The sequence below is a fragment of the Macrobrachium nipponense genome, chromosome 6 (genome assembly GCF_015104395.2).
Source record: "Macrobrachium nipponense isolate FS-2020 chromosome 6, ASM1510439v2, whole genome shotgun sequence".
NCBI classification, from domain to species: domain Eukaryota; kingdom Metazoa; phylum Arthropoda; class Malacostraca; order Decapoda; family Palaemonidae; genus Macrobrachium; species Macrobrachium nipponense.
The window spans coordinates 56,241,173-56,263,103 of NC_061108.1; the positions used below are offsets into that span (position 1 = coordinate 56,241,173).

A 21,931-nucleotide genomic window follows, 5' to 3' on the forward strand; every position below is an offset into this window, starting at 1 on the left:
CTTATATCTTTACATACTCTAGACACCCAAAGGATTAAAACTAGGCTTTTTTTCACTTTACAGTATTTATAATGCTATAATGTACTATACAGTACTACTGTACAGTAAATTCTATAGTACTATACTGCATAAATATAATTTTACTTATTGCGCCATTGTGGGATTACGGCGCCTTTGACTGGTCTAGAGTTTCGGAAGAAGGTGTGCAGCGGCCGTAGGCTTTAAAATCGCTTAGCGTCGAAAATCTCTTAGCGTGAGTGGCCAGGAACGGAACCCATGCCGCTAACCGAAGGCCACCTGTACTGATTTTTATGAAAACAAAGACATACAGCATACTTATAGTTATGTATCTACATAATAAGCTCACTCCAGGTTTGGCCCCTGACTGAGCATAATAGGTATACGATTTTCTCTCTCTCTCTCTCTCTCTCTCTCTCTCTCTCTCTCTCTCTCTCTCTCTCTCTCTCTCTCTCTCTATGGGTAATATAAGATATATTTGAAATATTACTGTAAAGTTCTTTACGATTAAACATTTTGTACAATATTTAAGATATTTGCTAATTATTTTCATTTTATTTTCTAGTCTGCTTTACTGGAAAATAAAATGAAAATAATTAGTGAATATATGTTAAAAATATTACAGTATGCTCCATCATCAAAAATCTTTACAGCAACATCATTTAAAATACATCTTACATTACCTTTAGAGAGAGAGAGAGAGAGAGAGAGAATCAGACGCCTATTATGCTCAGTATGGAGCCCAACCTGGAATGAGCTTAATTGATGCATAACTGCATTAGTATAAATATGCTGTAAATCATTCTTATCATAAAAATCAGTATTTAGTCATATGTACAATATGAAAAAATTCAGTAATTAGTGAATAAGTAGAGTTGCTTTACAAAAAAAAGCAAATTAGTAATAATTTTAGAGTTACGGTCAATAGAAAAAATCTGCAAATGAGTGAAAGTTCTCTGTGAGAAAGTGAATCATGCACAGGCTGTCCCCAGTTATTCATGGTCTCGGTGAATGGTGGCGCCTTTAAAGTGCTGATGTAATGGGGCTAGACAAGCGCCATAAGGGCCGAGATTCGGTTATTGGCACCATAAGGGCCGAGTTCCAGATATCAGCGCCATAAGGGCCGAGTTTTGGTTATCGGTGCCATAAGGTGTTGGTAATAGAGTTATGGTGCCATAACATACCTAACACAGGCGCCATTAACTGAAACCCGGCGCCGTAAGTACCATAAACTGCCGAGTTTGGGCCAAGGTGCCATAAATTACAGAGTTTCTGTTAATGGCGATTTTCGTTTCTCAGCACCCGGCTGAGAACGGAACCCCCGCCGATAACCAGGGACTGCTGTATTCCACAAAAATCTGCAGCAAAGTAGACTGCAGAAATGTGAAACACATATTATTATTATTAATGTATATTTGATAATAATAATAAACATATAAATGTACCATAAATTCTTCCTCATCTCAGTAAAGAGAGAAAATGATTAGGCGGTCCCCGGGTTACGACGGCGGTTCCGTTCTAGAGACGCATTGTAACCCGAAAATCGTCTTAAGCCGGAGCATCATCAAAATTCCTAAGAAAACCTTACTTATTGCATTTTTCATCCAAAAAAACTTCAAATATTGATTATTTTTCATTTTTGGTGCCATTTCTTCTGCCAGATGAGCACTGTAGGCGTTGTAATCCTGGAAATAATTTCTGATGAATATAATTGAAAAGCGCCTTAACCTTGGAACGTCGTGAGCCGAACCCGTCGTAACCCCGGGGACTGCCTGTATTTTAAAATAATAATAAACATATACATGTACCATGAATTCTTCCTCATCTCGGTAAAGAGAGAAAGAGAGAAAATTATTATTCAAATTTATCCATGGCTACTCTTGATATGCATTGATAAATGAATGAGTTGGTCTCTTAGGTGGATGAGAGGTTGACCAGCGGGGGTGGGCAGTCACTCACTGTGGAAGGTTGGCTGGCACTTGCAGTTGACCGTGAGCCTGTGACTATATCCATGCAAGGAGGAGTCTGAAAGTTCCCCAGGGCTGTTGGTTCTGGATTAGGTTGTATCTTGAGACTTTTATACATATTCAATACCTTTAAGAATATTGAGGTGGCAAAATATTCAGGTAATTCTGTAAGCCACTTTGTTTAATTTTGCATGGGAGATAAGAGGGTTGGAGTCATTGAGAAACTTTGCTCTCCCTACTATGGCATCTAGCTTCACAGATGAGCACAAATTGTGAATCACAACATGACATCTCTTCTCAGGTTTCAGGCAGGGTGATTCACCTTTGTTGGAGTTCAGTCCAGTGGGCAAGTGAGTGGGTCTTTTCTTTTTCCTAGTGGCTTGTGTCTGCCATCTGCCTATCTAATCATGATCATTATCATCATTATCCACCATGGGCGGTTTTGGGGAGAGATACTGGGGTCGTAAGACTCACAAGATCTGGTGATCTTGACTGAGGAGCTATCTTCCACCGGAGACACTAGGGAGGGAGGGGAGGTCAGTAGTCCATCAGCCCCCCTCCGATAGGTCTTGGGGGGATGCTGATGCTTCATCTGTGATAGAGAGGGCATTTTCCAGTGAAAGATTGTTATTTGTTTCTATAATTTTAATTATGGTGTTTTCATATATTGTACCATATAAGATATAGAACAGCAATGGAGTGATATATTAGTAATGTACATGTTTGGGATAGAACAATAATGGTGTAATATATTAGTGAAACACATGTGTTGGAAAGGGAAAAGAAGTTTTATAGATTGGCGAGACAGATTTCTGTCATCATGTAAGTTACATATTTATGATGAATTTTGAGATTGGAGTGAAAAAGGTAAGAAACCTCAAAATAACCTTTCATGGGAAGGACTATGAAAGCTATGAAAAATGGGCATTTATTATTTTTTCCAGAATGTGTTCCCTAAATTTGGGAGAATCTTATATGTGAACAAAGATTGTAGTATGATAATCCTTTAAAAAAAATTTTTAAAGCACAGTTGGTTACCAACAAGCTAACCATGTATTACAAGTTAAGACACTGGCAGTTGCATTTTAAATTAGTAATTCTTGTAAAAACTGTACATAACAATGAAACAACATTGAATACCTTTAAGAACTAAGTACTGGTATGCAAATTAGTGTAAGTAGTACTTGCAGAAACTTCTGTAACTACCTACAGTCATGAAACTGAGTAAGGGTTGCTGTGAAAACCTTAGTATCATTATTACATAATGTTATAAAATTTATAAAATTAGACTTGAATAAAATAAGAAAATGACACAGTACAGTAATCCTGGATAGTTTGAAAAGTCTTGGAATCTATTGGGAGCTGTTGGCCAACTGGCAAATACACAAAGAATGATTCAGTTAACTACCAGGTACCATAGAGTCCTGTGTGCATGCAACAAATGAAGCTACCTGACTCCCACATTTTATTTTTCTTAATTTTGACAAAGTGTTCGGAATCTTATGTATTGCTGGAAGTTAGCCATGTCAGTGTTATAGTTTTGTGATGGTGTGAACTTAATTTAGTAATGATAAAGTTTTATCTTATTAAAATACACAGATTGGTACACTGTCTGGAAACCTGAAGGACATGGATATTCCTTCTGAAAAAGAGTCTTCAGTCAAAAAGTCATCAGGTGAGATTATTACAGCTACTTTAATTATGAAAATGCTTGTTTTTAAGAATATGCATATACATACAGCTCTCTCTCTCTCTCTCTCTCTCTCTCTCTCTCTCTCTCTCCTTTCTCTGATTACCTCTCTCTATCTCGCTCTATATCTCTACTCTCTCTCTCTCTCGTCTGCTCTCTCTCTCTCTCTCTCTCTCTCTCTCTCTCTCTCTCTCTCTCTCTCTCATTGTTAGTTGTGTATCTGTTACTTAAAAATAATAATTGATAAGTGGATTAATATTGATATTTGTTATAGTATATCTTTTTAAAGATAATGCTTTCATTTAAAAAATCAGAGTAAAGATATTTTTCTTAACCCATAGGAGCCGGGGTAATATACCAATATGCAGCACCCCATGCCGGCAAAACTTTTGAGGTTGGCCAAAAAAAAAAAAAAAATCATCAATGGAAAGAGGAAGATATACAAATGCACATGGTGAAAGAAAAATATTCTAGAAAATGTCCATACCTTTTTCTTATAATAAATAATTTTATTTGTAAAATTATAATTACAGCTCACACAATATCAAAACAGATAATAAATAAAATGAGGAACAAATTCTTTGCATATTTGTTGAAAAATATTTATGTAAATGTACCGAGAACGAAGATTCAGTAACTTTTTATTTGGAACATGTTTTTCTAATATTTTTTTGCACTTTTCTTTGCAAAATTACATTTACAACTGACATACTATTGTAAAAGATGAACAAAAACCAACAGCAACCCCTTGGTATATTAACCCTCTACGCTGAAGGGGTATAACGAAAATCGTCTCCCGTATGCTGAGGGGGTCTCGGAGTGAACGAGGAAGCGGAAAAATTTTTTTTTTTTAAAAATCACAGCTCGCTTAGTTTTCAAGATTAAGAGATCATTTTTGGCTCCTTTTTTTGTTATTGCCTGAAGTTTAGTATGCAATCATCAGAAGTGAAAAAAAAAATCGTTATCATATATAAATAATGCAATGTATGATAGCGCAAAAACAAAATTTCATATATAATTGTATTCAAATCACGCTGTGAGCAAAACGGTTAAAGCTAATGAGTTAATTTTTTTCATTGTTTTGTATACTAAATTGCAATCAATTTAGTATATAACACATTGTAAAATGATCAAAGCAACACAGAGAAAATATTATCACAAAATAATGCAAGAATTCGTAACGCGCAGACGTAAAATTTTTTTTTTCCCAAAAATTCACCATAAATCTAAATATTGTTCTAGAGACTTCCAATTTGTTTCAAAATGAAGGTAAATGATTGAATATTACTATACTGTAAGAATTTTAGCTTACAATTGTAGTTTTCGACCATTGCGGACGAGTTAAAGTTGACCGAATGTCTAATTTTTTTTATATATTTTTTATATGCAAATATTTCAAAAATGAGAAAAGCTACAACCTTCAATTATATTTTGTTGTATTCTACATGAAATTGCACACATTTTCCTATATAAAACTCTATGAAACGCCTAATTTGAAACTGAGCAAATATAACGAGAATGCGACGTACGCATTTTGGAGATTTGCAAATATTTCGAAAATGAGAAAAGCTACAACCTTCAATCTTTTATTGTTGTATTCTACATGAAATTGCACACATTTTCATATATAAAACTTTATGTAACGGCTAATTTAAAACGGTGCAAACATTATGACAATCGCACAAAAAAATTTCTGTTGAAATATTGTGCTGGAGACTTCCAATTTGTTGCAAAATGAAGGTAAATGATTGAATGTTACTAGAATATAAGAGGTTTTTCTTACAATTGCATTTTTCGACCATTTCGGTAGAGTCAAAGTTGACCGAAGGTTGAAATTTTTGCACTTATCGTTATTTATATGAAAATATTTCAAAACTGATAAAAGCTACAACCACGGGTTGTTTTTAGTTGTATTGTGCATGAAATTGCGTACATTTCCATATGTAAAACTTTATGTAACGGCAAATTTAAAATGGTGCAAACATTACGACAATCACACGAAAAAATTTATCGGAAGAGTTACCGCGCGGACGTAAGGAAAATTTTTTTCTCGCAAATTCACCAAAAATTGAAATATTGTGCTAGAGACGTCCAATGTGTTGCAAAATGAAGGTAAATGATTGAATATTACTAAAATATAAGAGTTTTAGCTTACAATTGCGTTTTTCGACCATTTCGGTAGAGTCAAAATTGACCGAAGGTTGAAATTTTTGCACTTATCGTTATTTATATGAAAATATTTCAAAACTGATAAAGGCTATTATCATGAGTACTTTTTTGTTTTATTCTACATGAAATTGTGCAACTTTTCATATATAATACTCCATGTAATGGTTAATTTAAAATGGTGCCAAAATTATGTCAAAGTGACGAAATAATTTCCGAGATGTGTCACTGATACTTTTTAGAGCGATAAGAAAGAAATTCGCGCTTGTGTAACGATTGTAAACAAAACAACACCTTGATCCGTGAGCTCCCAGCATCCCCCAAGATGTGTGATTCAAAAGTTTTCTGCTGGTAGGCCTATAAGTATTTTTCCGCAAATTTTTTAAAAAACTTTTTTATGTCGACGTTTAATACATCCAATTGGCACCCGGGAGACAATTTATCTTGACGTTTAATACGTCCAATCGGCGTAAGAGGGTTAATGAGCAAATTTACAAAAAGATGTCGTGAGAGAGAGATGCACTACATTTCCCGTTCAAGTCAGAAGCAGAACTGAAGTCCTGAGATGCCCACCCTTCTGATTTTAGCCAGTGTAAAAGTTGCCATTAGTGAATTCATGGGCTATAAAAGTTGTGGCACCTCTTTCCCACCCGACTCTTTAGAAATTGATGGCGCTTAATATCATTTATGTACAGGATTAATCTGTTCACCACCCCAAAGCTGTAATTACTACTCCTGAGGAGCATTCTGTCCATTAAAGGTTAACGGATCTTTATGAGAGTACAGTAGTGCCTTGTTTGTCGAACTTTTCTTATGTCGAACATTCCGTTTTTTTAATGAAATTTTCGAGAAAATTTTTTTTATTGTTTGTCAAACAAATACTCGTAGTTTGAACTTAGCGATTATCTGACCGATTATCTTGTTTATACTATTTGTATTCAACAGCCTACTGTATCCTACAAGGAAAACTGTATTAACATGTTTTTCCATTTATAATATGTAGTTTAATGATTGCCATTTTCGACAAAATAAATAAGAGAATAAAGCATTTCAGTATAAAAATTACCATGAAAGATATACAAAATTGTACATCACCACATTGTGATATTGTTGAAGAGAGAAAAGACATTAAAATATTTACTATAATATGTACATAAAAGCAGTACCAATTCACATAAAACAAAAATGTCATGTCACTATAAATTTAACATAATGATAAAACATGAAAATAATCAAATGCAATGCAGTAATTAAAAAAGTCTTACTTCAGCGAGTTTTCAGTATGCTGAGTTGAGACGATAGAGAGGAGACGAGAGGGAAGACGGATGGGTCTGCCCTCTACTGACTTACCAGCTGGGCTGGGATGACTATTCACCTTTTTTCTTTCGCTAACACTCAATTTGTAAATCACTTCTTTTTGTTACGGTAAAATACCTGTCTACTAGTGGGAATTGCTTTTTACGATTTTTTACCACTGAAAGTAAAAGTAACTCAACTCCATAATAAATTCATTGGCGTCACATTCAGCTTCTGCTTGCCTTTGATTGTTTGTGCCAATCCTTGTGAAAAGTTATTTAATCTCTTTCCTTTTCTTGCATTGTTTACATATTATTTAATCTCTTCCTTTTCTTGCATTGTTTACATATTACCTATTTGTTTGCAAAATCCTTATGTTTATTTTAAATTCTGGCTTTGCCAATAGTAAGTTGATGCATTGTGGCATAATTAATCTTTTTCATGCACTTAGACCCATGTGTAAACATATCAACAACCATACTCTCTCTCTCTCTCTCTCTCTCTCTCTCTCTCTCTCTCTCTCTCTCTCTCTCTCTCTCTCTCTCTCTCTCTCTCGATTCATTTGATTATCCTTGTAAGATGTGGATGAAATTTATTTTTTTTAAGCTTTGCCTACTGCGACCGTTTCAGGTTCCTCAAAGGGTTCCTGTTTCTCCTCCATTTTCACCAAGCAGTTCGTAAATTGTACACTGAAACAAAATTTTTCGGGAATTTTACTCTTAATTTAACTTTTGAACACATTAATAATAGAAAAAATATGAAAAGGAGGACTTTTTGGGTTGGCTGGAACGAATTATCCTGACTCCCTTTATTTTTTATGAGATATTTATTTCGTATTTCAAACAAATCTTATTTCGAACAGCCTTCTGAAACGGATTAAGTTTGAAGTCTGAGATACTATTTTATATTAGTAAATATGTATTTTTAAGGACTTAGTGTATCAGAAAGACTTTGTTTCCTTAGTGTATCCAAAAGACTTCATTTTTGTGAGTGCATAAAACAAGAGTATGACTTCAAAGTGGTAGAGTGTTATCTGAAATTCTTGATTTTGTTTCAAAAGTGTTTCTGATTTACAAATTATTCTTTGCAGGTGGTATGTTTTCTATGTTTAAGAGTTTGGTTGGAGGAAAAACTCTTACTGAGGCCGATATAGCTCCTGTGTTGGAGAAGATGAAAGACCACCTTATTGGTAAGAATGTTGCTGCTGAAATTTCCATCAAATTGTGCCAGTCTGTTGGCCAGAAACTTGAAGGCAAGGTATGTTATGTCATTTAAGAAAGTAGTTATGTAGAATACACGAATAGTAATGTTATTTTGACACAGAACTAAATGATTGTTACATAGGCTTTGTTTTGCTTAGGAAGTATTCAAGTTCTTGAAAAGAGTATAGAGCATGGAATGCTTTTGCATATTTTTATTGTGTTTAAGAACTTTATTTCTTATAATGTTTTGAACTCAGAAAACTAAGAACTTTATTTCTTATAATGTTTTGAGCTCAGCCATTCTTGTTTACCAAGGTTCAAAGCAAAGGTTTTAAAATCAAGGTTTGATGTAGAACAACCTAGTTTTGATAACTTTTGAGTCCTTAAAAAGGAGTTTCACTCTCTTGGAACCCAAGGTCTCTATGAGACAGACCAGGTAATCTCAAAGAATTCTCTTATGGTTGGTCTTGGCCAGAATAGTGCTTGTTGGCACAGTGATAGAATGTAAAGGACTGAGGACAGGAGGATTCTATCTCCTGTCTACAACAACTGCTTCATTTTTCCCTTCATCATACTTGCAGAGATGCGACAACAGCTGATATGTTGTAGATCTTCGTCATCAAACGCCAAGTCATTGCAAGATAAATGTTCACCCCAGTCCTATGCCTTTTCATTAGGAAAAGTGAGGAGTTTGAGGATTCACAGTAGCTGCCAAAAATAGGTTTTCCTGTTTTTTTTATAATATAGCTGTTGTTTGACCTTAAAAGAGCTTAGAAAAGAAACTGACAGGCACTAAAATGGCTAAGCTATTAATGAATTAATCCCAGCATCACATAAATTTTTGGTCTGAAATATGATCACAGGTTATTAACTATTTTCTTGATGATGGATCTCCATGAGGGTTTGTCAATAAAGAACAGGAAACAAGACACAACCGTATACAGGCAGTCCCTGCTTATTGGCGGGGGTTTCATTCTTGGCTGGCTGCTGATAAGTGAAAACTGCCATTAATTGAAACTGTGATTTATGGCACTGATAACCTGTTAATGGCACCTCTGTTCTGTATGTTATGGTGCCATAACTCTATTATCGGCACCTTACGGCGCCAATAACTGAAACTCTTGTTATGCTGCCGTTAACTGGGACTCTGCATATTATGGTACCACAAATTGCAGATTTTATGTTGCCAGACAAGCGCAATAAAAGTGGATCGCCACAACCGGGTCCCTGTAGAGGCAGAGTCCCCGGTTATCAGTTGACTCGGTTACTGGTGATCTGGTTTAATGATGCTTGTCTAGCGCCATAAAATGGGCGATTTATGCCGCCATAACATGCCAAGTTTCAGTTATCTATGGTGCTATAACACACCTAAACAGAGGCGCCATTAACCATAAATTGATGCGTTTTGGTTAATGGCAGTTTTCACTGACCAGCATATCGCCGAGAGCGGAACCATACCGATAACTGTGGACTGCCTGTAGTACGTGTATTATTCTTTGTGGTTCTAAGGTGACTTACCTAATGATGTTGGGTTGGGCTGTGAGGTTATTGCACCTTCCCCAGCAATATCTTTGCATGACCTCCACTCTCATGGCAATAACGTTTAAAGAATTTTTAATCCAAGTAAAAGTCACAGGTTTCTTTATTCCAGATACCCATTTGAGTATGGCAATAAAGAACAGGAAACACAAACTTGTACATGTATTATCCCTTGTGGTTCTATGGTAACTTACCTAATGATGTTGGGTCCAGCTGCAGGATTAAATTTCACCTTCCCAGGTTCAGGAATATACTGCCTTAAATAACTACTCCTTACATTTGGAAATTTCTTTAGAGGAACATTTCTATAGAAAGTTAACCACCCCTTACATTTGGATAATTCTTTGGGGGAACATTTCCAAAGAAAGTTAACAATATCATGCAACTTGGAAAAGGAGAGAGGATCTGCCTTTTTAATGAGGGACTCTAAAATCATTTTCAGCCTATGGCGAGAGAGTGGTTTGTTTGTGCTAGGGTATAGAAAAAATATGGCTGCCAGGGTTGTTTCTGTGACATCTAAGTAAACCATAGTTGCTTGAATCTGGCATAAAATTTTATCCGAAACACTGGCTTCCCTTATCAGAAAATGGTATTTTTCCTTTAAAAGGTCTCCATTCTTGGCCAGGAATGATAGACCAGAAGCTACAGTAAATGACAACTAGGTGTGTGTGTGTGTGTGATGAAACATTGTCCTTGTCTAAGAGAGCCCAGTATGGTAATCTGATATTCTGATGGCCAAAGCAGTCAAGAAGACTGCATTTTGGAGGATATGAGTTATGTTGTACCTACTGGTCCCACTGAACTGAAGGGATGACAAGAGTCTAAGAACCATATTCAGGGACCAGGCAATGGGAAGCCTTGCAGGAGCTGACCTTTGGAGTGCCAAAGGCTGGAGAAGGGAGTTAACAATTTCTATATTAGAATCAACTCCAAAACCATAAAGCAAGGGTTATACCAAAACTGCCTTGTGTGTCTTGATTGTTGTAATTGCTAAGTATTTGACCATAAAAAATATATAATTAAATGTAAAAGTATTTAAACATATTTCAACTGAGCTCTCTGTGTACTGGTAATCTAACCACAATTTCCAAATGGACTGATATGTTGGATTGATGAAGTCCATAGATTTTGTAATAGGTACCTAGCAATGTTAGGGAAATAGATTTTTTAAAAAACCATTGTAATAGTCATGGCTCAGAAAGTAGGATGTAGAACAGTGGACAGTAATGGAATTTATTCCCTCTCCTGTTGTTGAAGAAAAAATGAACCAATAACTGTTCAGCTAATTCGGGCTGACTAGGTAAGTGGTTCCGTTGAAGGCTGGCAGATTGTTCAAGGTTTTCAAAATCTGGGATAATGAAGGAAAGAGATATATCATCCTTTGTTGTCTCAGTGTTGTAGGAATGCACCTCTTGCTATTCCCAGACTGTCCAGGTTCAGAGATACACACGTAGTTAATGGTTCTCGGATATGGTAAACAGGTCCACCTCTGGATGTGGAAGCATGTTGGCAGTGCCTGACATTAGAGGGGCTGAGCATGAGCCCAACATAATATTGCAGGTAGTATATTTCCTAGGACTAACCAAAAGCAGGCCCCTTTTAGTTTTCAATTTTCTGAGATGGAAGGATAGCCAACAGTCAAGGAGGTATCTGTATGCATTATCACTCGTACAGACAATGGAGTCGGGTCATCCTATTTACCAGAGACCCCTTCCAGGTCCACAGATGGAGTATCTTTCCAATCTCAAATAAAGGTGATTGCCGAAGCTTTTCCAGTCATGTGAGACCCAAACACTGTCTAAATCCTAAAGTCGCAATCTTAGGAATAGATCTACCACAAATGCAAAATGTAACAAGCCCAGACTTCGTTCCAGTTGCTGGAACAGCTGGGCTATGCAAGGAATCTTCTCAAGTCCTTCCTTAATCTGGTTTGAGTACTGTTGGGAAGAGACAGATAGCTGTGAAAAGTATCTCAACAAAGGCCTTGCCCTAGGAAACGTCTGTTAGATGTAAGGCAGGACTTGTTTCTTTTATTAGAAAACATTTTGACTGGAGTCTGCTGACTACCACCCTCAGCTTTCATTGGCACTCCTCTCTGGTGGCATCCTAGATTAGCCATTCATGTAGGTAGGCCAACAGTTATATTACATATATCCTGAGCTCCCATAAAATAAATAAATACAGCATACAGAAAAGTTTATGCAAACAATGTTTGTTCAGACTTGACAGGTTGAGGATCATCTTTCATTTGGAGGAATCCCTCTTTGGGACATGGAAAAGTAGTGGAAAATAAACCCATCTTTCTCTATGGCCCCCTTTTAACAGTGGTTTTTGTGAAAAAAATGTCTGTGGAGGAGGGAGAGGGTGAGACCATCTCAACGCTAACTAGAAATTATACTGTCCCTAATGGGAGGACATCCACTGTATGTGATGCTATAGAAGACAGCTCCAAATGTGGTGGGATCACAAGCTAAGCAAGCAAGCAAGACCCCCCACATTTACGTTACTCAATCCTGGCTTACAAATTTCCCCCAGCCACACTTTCCCATTGTGTTAATTTAATTACTAATAGGACACTTGGTTCAGCAAGGCATAAAACAAAATCTCAAACACATTTACTCATCAGGAAACTCGACACAATCAGACGAGCAGCTGTACTTTCAATGCGGTATGGCCGTTGAAAAACAAACTCCACCACCACTAGCAAACTGCCAAACATCAAACCAACTGTCACCAACAAACCACTGAATACCAACACCAAAAACACCTGATGGGCACCAAACATGAGACACGATAAATCGCTCACCAACTCGACAACCACAGATGAACACAAGCACAACAGAACTCAATTACTGAACCCCCAAAAACTTCTGTGAAATGCACAGAGACGACTGTACTGACTGACTACCTCTCACTCAGAATGCCTTCATTGACTGACTGCCCCTGACTGACTCCGAATGCTCGGTGACTGAGCCACTCAATGAGCCAACATGCCCGCCAAACAAGCATTTCACTCATCAACCACCCATTCATCATTCACATCCTCTCTCTCTCACGCTCTCCCTCTCTCTCTCAAAAAAAAAATCTCTCAAACACAGGCACAAACCTTCCCCATACTATCATAACAATAATAATAAACATAAAAATACTATATAATAAATACGCAAAACATCCAAGACCCTTCCTATTGCTTCTGACGAATGCAAACAACTCAATGACAATGGATGAAACAACCAGCCTCTCTCTCTCTCTCTCTCTCTCTCTCTCTCTCTCTCTCTCTCTCTCTCACAAGCAACCCTCGAGAATGTTGCCAAATGTAACCAATTCACCAATTCCCCCATACAACCATGCAAATCTCTATGAGGTTCCACCTCTTCTCTTGCCTTTAATACACAGTCCAGGAGTTGATTTTCCTTTTCCCTGTTAAGAGTGTCTCGCTTGCATTGAAAAGGGGGCTGCTGCTAATGTTGTCCTTTCTTCTGGTACTGGAGGGATCCTTTAGTAGTAAGAGGTGGCTTGTGGGGCTCTTAGAAAAGGATTCTGCTGCTGCTGTTGTCCTTTCTCTGTTTTTCGAGGGATCATTTACTTGTGACTGGTGGCTCTTGGGAAAGGTTACCAATGCTATTGTTGTCCTTTCTTCTGTTGCTGGAGAGATCCTTGAATAGTGATTGGTGGCTTATGTGGCTCTTGGAAAAGGATGCTGTTGCTATTTTTATCCTTTCTTCTGTTGGACAGATTGTTTGGTACTGACTAGTGCCTTGTGTAGCTCTTGGAAAAGTATGCTGCTGCTATTGTTGTTGTTTTTTTCCTGTTATTGCAGGGATCCTTTAATAGTGATTGGTGCCTTGTATACCTCTTCGAAAAGGATGCTGCAACTATTGTTGTCCTTTCTTCTGTTGTTGGAGAGATCCTTTAGTAGTGACTGGTGGCTCGTGGCTCGTAGAAAATGAAGCTGCATCTATTGCTGTTCTTTTTTATGCTGTTGGAGGGATCCTTTAGTAGTGACTGATGGCTTGTGTTGCTCATGGAAAAGGGTATTGTCGCTATTGCTGGCCTTTCTCCTGTTGTTAGAAGGATCCTTTAGTAGTGACTAGTGATTTTTGTGGCTCTCAGAAAAGGAAGCTGCTGCTATAGTTCTCCTTTCATCTGTTATTGGAGGGATTCTTTAATAGTGACTGGTGGCTTGTGTGACTCTTGGAAAAGGGTGCTGCTGGTGCTGTTGTCCTTCTGTTGTTGAAGGGATCCTTTAAATGGCCTGTGGATTGTAAGGGTTTTGGAAAAGGCTGCTGCTGCTGCTGCTGCTGTCTTTTTTTTTCTGAGGGATCTTTTATTAGTGACTGTTTGCTTCTTTGGCTCCTTTATTCATACCAAGCTTTCTTAAGCTTAGGAAGAGGAAACTCAAAGTGTATTGTTTCCCAGATTTCAATTTTCCAAGAATAGCATATGTTGTGCAATTTTGTTGTCATGCTCATTTATTGAGTTGTGTGAGAACAGACTCTTCAAACAGATCACCACAGAAGTGGGAAGAATGTAATAAGGAGGTTACATTGGGAAGCAAAATGTTGGACCTCACCAATGCTTCTTTTGAAGCCTTGATATGATCCTACAGAAAATCATTGAATCCTCTCCATATGGTCTGCATAAATGTTTGCCTACTGCAGTGAACACTGTTCTGGAAGATTCTGGAAGCCCGCTTAAAAGCTACTTCCATCCTTGGTACCATTAACCAGTTTTCTGCGCCATCAACCAGGCATCGGCTATAAATGGCCAAGTTTCGGTTAATGGTGGTTTTCACTTACCAGTACCCGCCAGTAACCAGGGACTGCCTTAAATTTAAAAATTATTATTGAAAAGTATGCTCATAAAAAGATGAAAATATTGCTGGAATTAAACTGGTCCTCAGGAGGAGCCACCACACCTAATAAGGACAAATACATCTCTAGATTTGCCAGATACTGAAGGAAATAACAGTAGTGATGATTTTGAAAATTAAGTCAGGTGTGATGACAAAAAGTGGTAAATAAAATTATTCAGTTAAGGCAATCTCTCTCTCTCTCTCTCTCTCTCTCTCTCTCTCTCTCTCTCTCTCTCTCTCTCTCTCTCTCTCTCTCTCTCTCTCTCTCTCGTTGTTGTAAAACTGTAAGCATTATTGTCCATGCCATTTTTCCCACTAAGGTTATAAAAAGACACTTGTTTTCTACATAAAATTTTTTTTTTACAGCTCCATATTCTTTATTTGTTTTTCAAAAAGAAAAAAACCCATTCGTGTTGTTGAGAATTTACTTTATAAGTAATTATCGTGTAAATTTACTACTATTACTGAGTGTAGAACTGCATTAATGAAAAGTTAGGTTTGCACAGATTTGAAAATAATATTTTTCACCCTTTAAATTTTTAGATATCTAATATTGATGATATAAGAATATTAATTGTGCCTGGCTGTAATTCTTTTGAATCAAGAGCAGCAGCTTTGTGTGTACAATTGTTCAGTAACTTGTATTTATAATTAGTTTACTTGGCAGCTGTGGATATTGTTTCAACTGTAACTGGTGTTGAACATTTAAGTTACTGATTTACTCTTGTCAAAAATGCTATAAAACAAGCATGTAATTCTCTAGAAGTGAAGAAACGAGGGAATCTTCATTAATGTAGTAGCAGTTATATGATAACTGAACCTCAGTTTTCCATGGAAGATTGGTAATGTAAGTGGGTCAACAGTATTGCATTTTAATCCCCTTACATTTCTTTATGAAAGAGATAAGAATTTCATACATAAGGATTCAGGGTTTTTTTTATCTTTATATAAAAAGATTATTTAAAGGCAATGGTATATCAGAAATACCATAGAGAAATTGATGAGATTATATTGATTATTATTGACAAAATTTGAATGTTCATTTTTTCATAATAAAAGAAATACAGTAGTACATTAATTATGTAAAATGAAACATTCACATTTACTTTTCTGCTTAATGAATTTCAAGTACTATTTAGATTATGTGTATTTGTAAATAGTAGTTGGGAACTAAGCCTGTTCTAATGGTTTGTATCTTTATTGTAGGTCATTGGTACTTTTGATGGTGTCACAGCAACAGTCCGTAGTACTTTGACCGAGGCTTTAGTGCAGCTTCTAACTCCGAAACGTCGTATCGATGTCTTACGTGATGTTGTAGAGGCTAAAGCCAATGGTAGGGTGTATACCATGGTCTTCTGTGGTGTAAACGGTGTTGGAAAAAGTACCAATTTAGCCAAGGTAAGAGTATCTGTGTACCATTTTAAATTATTTGTTTCATTGAAGTTGTAGAAATATGTCAAGTAATATTTTCATTAAACCATTGCAGAAATATTCCTTTATTTTTCTTTCTCAGATTACTTTCTGGCTCATTGAAAATAACTACCGGGTCCTCATCGCTGCTTGTGACACCTTCCGAGCTGGAGCTGTAGAACAGTTGAGAACACATATGCATCACTTGAATGCTCTTCATCCACCAGAGAAGCATAATGGCATTTCAATGGTTCAATTATTTGAACAGGTTGGTTAATGAATTTTCATTAATAGATATACTTGTAGTAGAAGGTAATTTATTTGGGATTAATCTTACCTTTGCACTGGCAGGTGAGGTAGCTTTCAAAACTGAAGAATATTACTTGGCTGACCTGGATGACTATTGGTTTACCTGTTCTTTGCTAGGTGTGCCTTGAATGTGTTAGCTCTTGTCAGAATTCTTTATGCCACTGTGACAAGTGATATGTATGTTTTTTATATATATATATAATCTATATATATATATATATATATATATATATATTATATATAGATATATATAATTTATATATATAAGTATATATGTATATATATATATATATAATATTATATTATATATATATGATATATATATAATATATATATATATCATATATATATATATATATATATATATATATATATATATATATATATATATATATATATATATATATATATATAAATCATATATATATATATATATATATATATATATCTATATATATATATATATATATATATATATATATATATATATATATATATATATAAATATAATATATATATATATATATATAGATATATATATATACATATATATATATATATATATATATATATATATATATATATACAGGCGGTCCTCGGGTTACTACAGTTCCGGCTTACGACGTTCCGAGGTTACGACGCTTTTTCTTAAATATTCAATGGAAAAATCCGTCCTGGGTTACGACGCTTGTTCCAAGGTTACGACGCTGACGCTTCCGACGCTCCCAGTTAATGACGCTTTTAAAAACGCATACTATGATAAAAATCCTTTATAGTTTAGCACAGTATATTAATAAAAATAAGTTTCTGGTTAGATTACAACAAAAATTTTGAGGTTATGATGATTTTCGACACTTTTTAAGTCGTATTTTTCGATGTTTTTCAGTGACGCCTCATATGCGGAACTAGTTTCCGAGCGAATGAATACATACTAGCTTGCGGTGTGCAAAGTTTACATATAACAGTCCAAAAGTGCAAATAATGAAAAAATCATTGCTTGTTTCCAGTAATAATAACAAAATGAAGTTTCTGGTTAGATTACAACGCAAATTCCAAGTATCCAAAGAGAGACATTATCCAGTAATTTGATCAGAGAGAGAGAGAGAAGGAGGAGAGAGATGCACCCCCGCACGAGAGAGAGAGAGTAGAGAGAGAGAGAAGCCTATTTAAAGATACGTTTACTTTAATTAGTCTATATGATACGTAAATAGTAATCAACTGTTCTTGTAGCCCTCAAGATTTGGCAAAATCGAAGTATCCAAAGAGAGACATTATCCAGTACACTGGAACCTTGACATACAAATATAATTTGTTCCGTTACCATCGTCGTATATCAAAACAGTTGTATCTCAAAGCATTTTTTCCCATATAAAATAATGTAATATGTATTAATCCGTTCTAGCGGTATGAAACCACACCTAAACACAGCTAAATTACATATAATATACACAATTTATACACAAATAAACGAGTAATAACACACATAATAATAAAATAACATAGCAATGTGATAAATGATAATAAATGTTAATAAAATCAATTAAAAAAAAGAAAGGAATTTTACTTACCACAACGAAAGATGACGTGAGGCCAGCAGGGGGAGGAGGTAGGGAAGGGTGGCAGGGAACGATGTGTTCTCTTTTTATTTACGTATGTACACTAATAACTACGTAATAAACACATATGAAATAACATTGCTAAACGAATTTTTATTTATTTTTTTTAATCAGTTTGTAGTTTAGAAATAATGTTGATGCCTTTGGAAGGTTTTTATAGCTTCCTTCTGCTTGATGATCGTGGATATTGTAGAAGGATTTCGACCATATTCGTTTGCCAAATCGACGATACGAACGCCACGTTCATGCTTTGCTATAATTTCATGTTTTGCTTCCATCGAAATAATTTTCTTGGGTTTTTTCTTATCACCTACTTTGTCTTTAGCTTTGAGACCCATGGTTAATAATAAAATAGACAAAATAACACAAAAAATAGGCGCAAATACAACGAACCAAACAACGACGTGTTAACATGCAGCACCAACAAACAAACAGACTGAACGCCATTTATCGGTCGCCTATACAACTAACACTCATCGCAAAATCGTATCTCAAATATTTCGTTGTATATCAAAGCTTATATTTTCGCAAATTTTCTGTTGTATCTCAAAACATTTGTATATTAGGGCAATCATATGTCAAGGTTCCAGTGTAATTTGATCAGAGAGAGAGAGAGAGAGAGAGAGAGAGAGAGAGAGAGAGAGAGAGAGAGAGAGAGAGAGACGCCTTGGCAACAATGGTCTCAGGGATTGGCGTAACTTTTATTTTCTTAACAGATAGGACAGAGAAGTGTTCGTTTCATTAAACAACCTCTAACTCATGGCAGGAAATGTTTTGTTGATACTAATATATAAGCCTATTTAAAGATACGTTTACTTTAATTAGTCTATATGATACGTAAATAGTAATCAGCTGTTCTTGTAGCCCTCAAGATTTGGCAAAATCACTCCAGGTTGTACATAAAACTTCAAGAATGTAGTGTCACCAGAGGATTACAATAATTTTTACCTTCAAGAACCAGCATTCTTTTATGAAAATAACTCCAGGTTGTACATAAAACTACAGGATACAACATATAGTGTAACAAAAGGATTACAAGTAAGGTTTTTATAACTTTTTATTAGTTTAAGACATATTTCCAAGCGTCGTTCCGGCTTACGACGATTTTCGGCTTACGACGCATCTCAAGAACGGAACCCCCGTTGTAACACCTATTCATATTAATAAGTTTTGTGAGCTTATAAAGACGTGTGTAGAGTCCACCATATTTGAGTTTGAAGGAGATTTCTATCAACAAAAAGCAGGGGTTGCTATGGGATCCTCGTTGTCGCCTGTTTTAGCTAATCTTTGTATGGAATTTTTTGAAATACTTTTTGTGGACAAACTTCCAGATGATTTGAAACCTTTTATATGGGTAAGGTATGTTGACGATATTTTTATTGTTTTTAAGGACGATGCCGAAAGTTTTGATCAGCTTCTTTTACAACTGAATAGTTTTCTTCCATCCATCACGTTTACAGTGGAAAGGGAAGTCGACAAGCGTCTGCCATTTTTAGACTTGGTTGTTCACAGGGATGATGTAAATAAGTCTTTTAAATTCTCTGTTTTCAGGAAAAGTACTCACACAAATACGTACATACATTTTTATTCATATCATGACGAGAAAATCAAACGCAACGTTCTGACGAATTTGTTTTTTAGAGCTTTTCGAAGTTTGTGACCCTAGTTTTTTCATTGACCAGGAAAATTCAGTTTCTTGACTAGTTTCAAAAATTTAAAAATGTTACCCCAAGTTTTTTATCGACAGATTGTCTTTCTAGAGCCAGAAGTATGTTTTATAATCCAAGGGAACGCTGTTCGACTGCTAATTTTAAATGCCTTCCCTTCCTTATAATCATGACCTGAAAAAAGTTTCCAATAATCTTTGAAAAGAAAGACATGGTTATAGCGTAGTTTTCCAATACCCTAATACTCTTAAAAAGAAAATTATCAAAAACAGTTGCAGAAAACCAAACACCGATGTTGGAGTCTATGCTATAGGATGTAAAAATTGTGACAAATGCTATATTGGTGAAAGCGGTCGTTACCTGGACCAGAGGAAACGTGAACATGTTGCAGCTTGCCGTTTGGGCAACGTTTACAGCGCCATTGCCAAGCATACTTGGGATTCCGATCATGCCATCGACTTCAAGGGAGGAAAAGTTATTTATAAGAGTGCGGATAGGACCACTAGGAGAATTGTGGAAGGAGCTCTCATCACTTTGAATGACACCTTTGAGGGAATACTGGCATACAGAACAATTTACTTTTGAGTGAAGAAATTTGCAAAAGGGCTAGAATAAAGAACTTCAGAAATGTGTACAGCCTCCTTCAATCTGATAATGTAAATAACCATCCTTCGCCCGTTCCAGAGCCTAATCTACAAACTACCTTTTTGGTTAACGACCGTCAAGATGTCATTCAGGAAGAAGACCGGCGCTTTGTCCCGCCCCGTAGATCACAGCGAATTATGGAAAGGCAAACGACCCAATGACTTGTTCGAATTTTTTAACCTTGTTAATGTTCTTTGTCTGTTTGTTTATGTTTATTTGGAATTCCTTCACCAATACCATGTCTCCATGTGCTTATGATCAAGTCCAAGAGGATGGACGAAAGCTTTAAGCTTTGTATAAACATATTATATCTAGATAAACAAGGATATTACTGTGGATCCCTCTATTGATATATATATATGTATATGTATGTATGTATGTATGTATGTATGTATGTATGTATGTATGTATTGTATGTATGTATGATATATATATATATATATACCTAACTTAATAACGAAATGCAAATTAACCTGTAAATAAAGTGTATTAGTGTACATGGTATACAAGAAATAATGTACGTAAAATGTGTAAGCTTACCTTTCGAGTGAGGCTATCTCCGAAAGTGGCGGCAGAGGAGGAGGAGGACAAATGGCAGATACGTACGTACGTACACTTAACTTTACGAAAACACACAAAAAAATGTAAGGAAAACATACATAAACTAAAATTTACGAAACCACATTAACAAAACTGTAACACTTAACTTTACAAAAAACTAATAAAAAATTTTTTTTTTTTATTTTTTATTTTTAACTTTTTTTTTTTTTACTTTTACGTAGGTTTTTTTTTTTTATATATATACAGAATTTCAACTTCACCACTTTCAACTTTCTGTTTATCACTTGGTTCTTCCTTTTTGCTTTCAACTTTCTGTTTTTCATCACTTGGTTCTTCCTTTTTGCTTACTCCTGCTAATGCTAAAGGCCTCTTTAAAAAATAACGATCCAAGGAAGATTGGTTCTGCCTACTTTTCACAATGTTCCTGAAACGACTCAGGCAAACGTCATTGAACTGCGCAAGCATACGACCTGTGTGAGCCTTTTCGGGGTGTCTTTTTTTTCTATAAATGATTGCACTTTATGAAAAGTGGCAATTTCCCACAAGGCCAGCGCTTAGTGTTCATTAACGGCTGCCCGTCTTGATAATTATCTACTAATTGTTGCACCTCATGACTCTGTTGGCCCTGGTGTCCATCAAAACCCTGTTCAACCAAATGCTCTCTCTGCAACTGATTTGGGTACTGAATGTTCGGCTGCTGACCTTCAACATAAACTGAAGTGCCTTGATTATACTGGTATGCATGTTGTAAATGATTGGTCAACACCCTCTGTTCAGCAGGGAGCGGAGATTCTACCAACCTTGCAAAGTTTCCAGTTATCCCATGAGAGAGACCTTGATCACTTATCCCATGTGAGAGATCTTGCTCACTTATCCCACGAGAGAGATCTTGGTCAATCATATCCTATATGTCGTCACTCAAGAGGTGCTCTTCTTTTTCCATTTTCTGTGAAAAGAAATGAGAATTTTTTTTTAAAATACACATGACAC

The 21,931-nt window shown here is 35.9% G+C and overlaps 1 protein-coding gene across 1 annotated transcript in view; it reads left to right on the top strand.

The window, feature by feature from the left end:
• Window positions 1-21,931, top strand: part of LOC135216266 (signal recognition particle receptor subunit alpha-like) — a gene marked incomplete in the record, with an annotated part of 156,351 nt that overhangs the window by 84,031 nt on the left and 50,389 nt on the right. Inside the window, 4 exon segments of the mRNA XM_064251431.1 lie at window positions 3,585-3,660; window positions 8,228-8,394; window positions 15,940-16,131; window positions 16,247-16,411. Coding sequence (XP_064107501.1) covers window positions 3,585-3,660; window positions 8,228-8,394; window positions 15,940-16,131; window positions 16,247-16,411 — 600 coding nt within the window.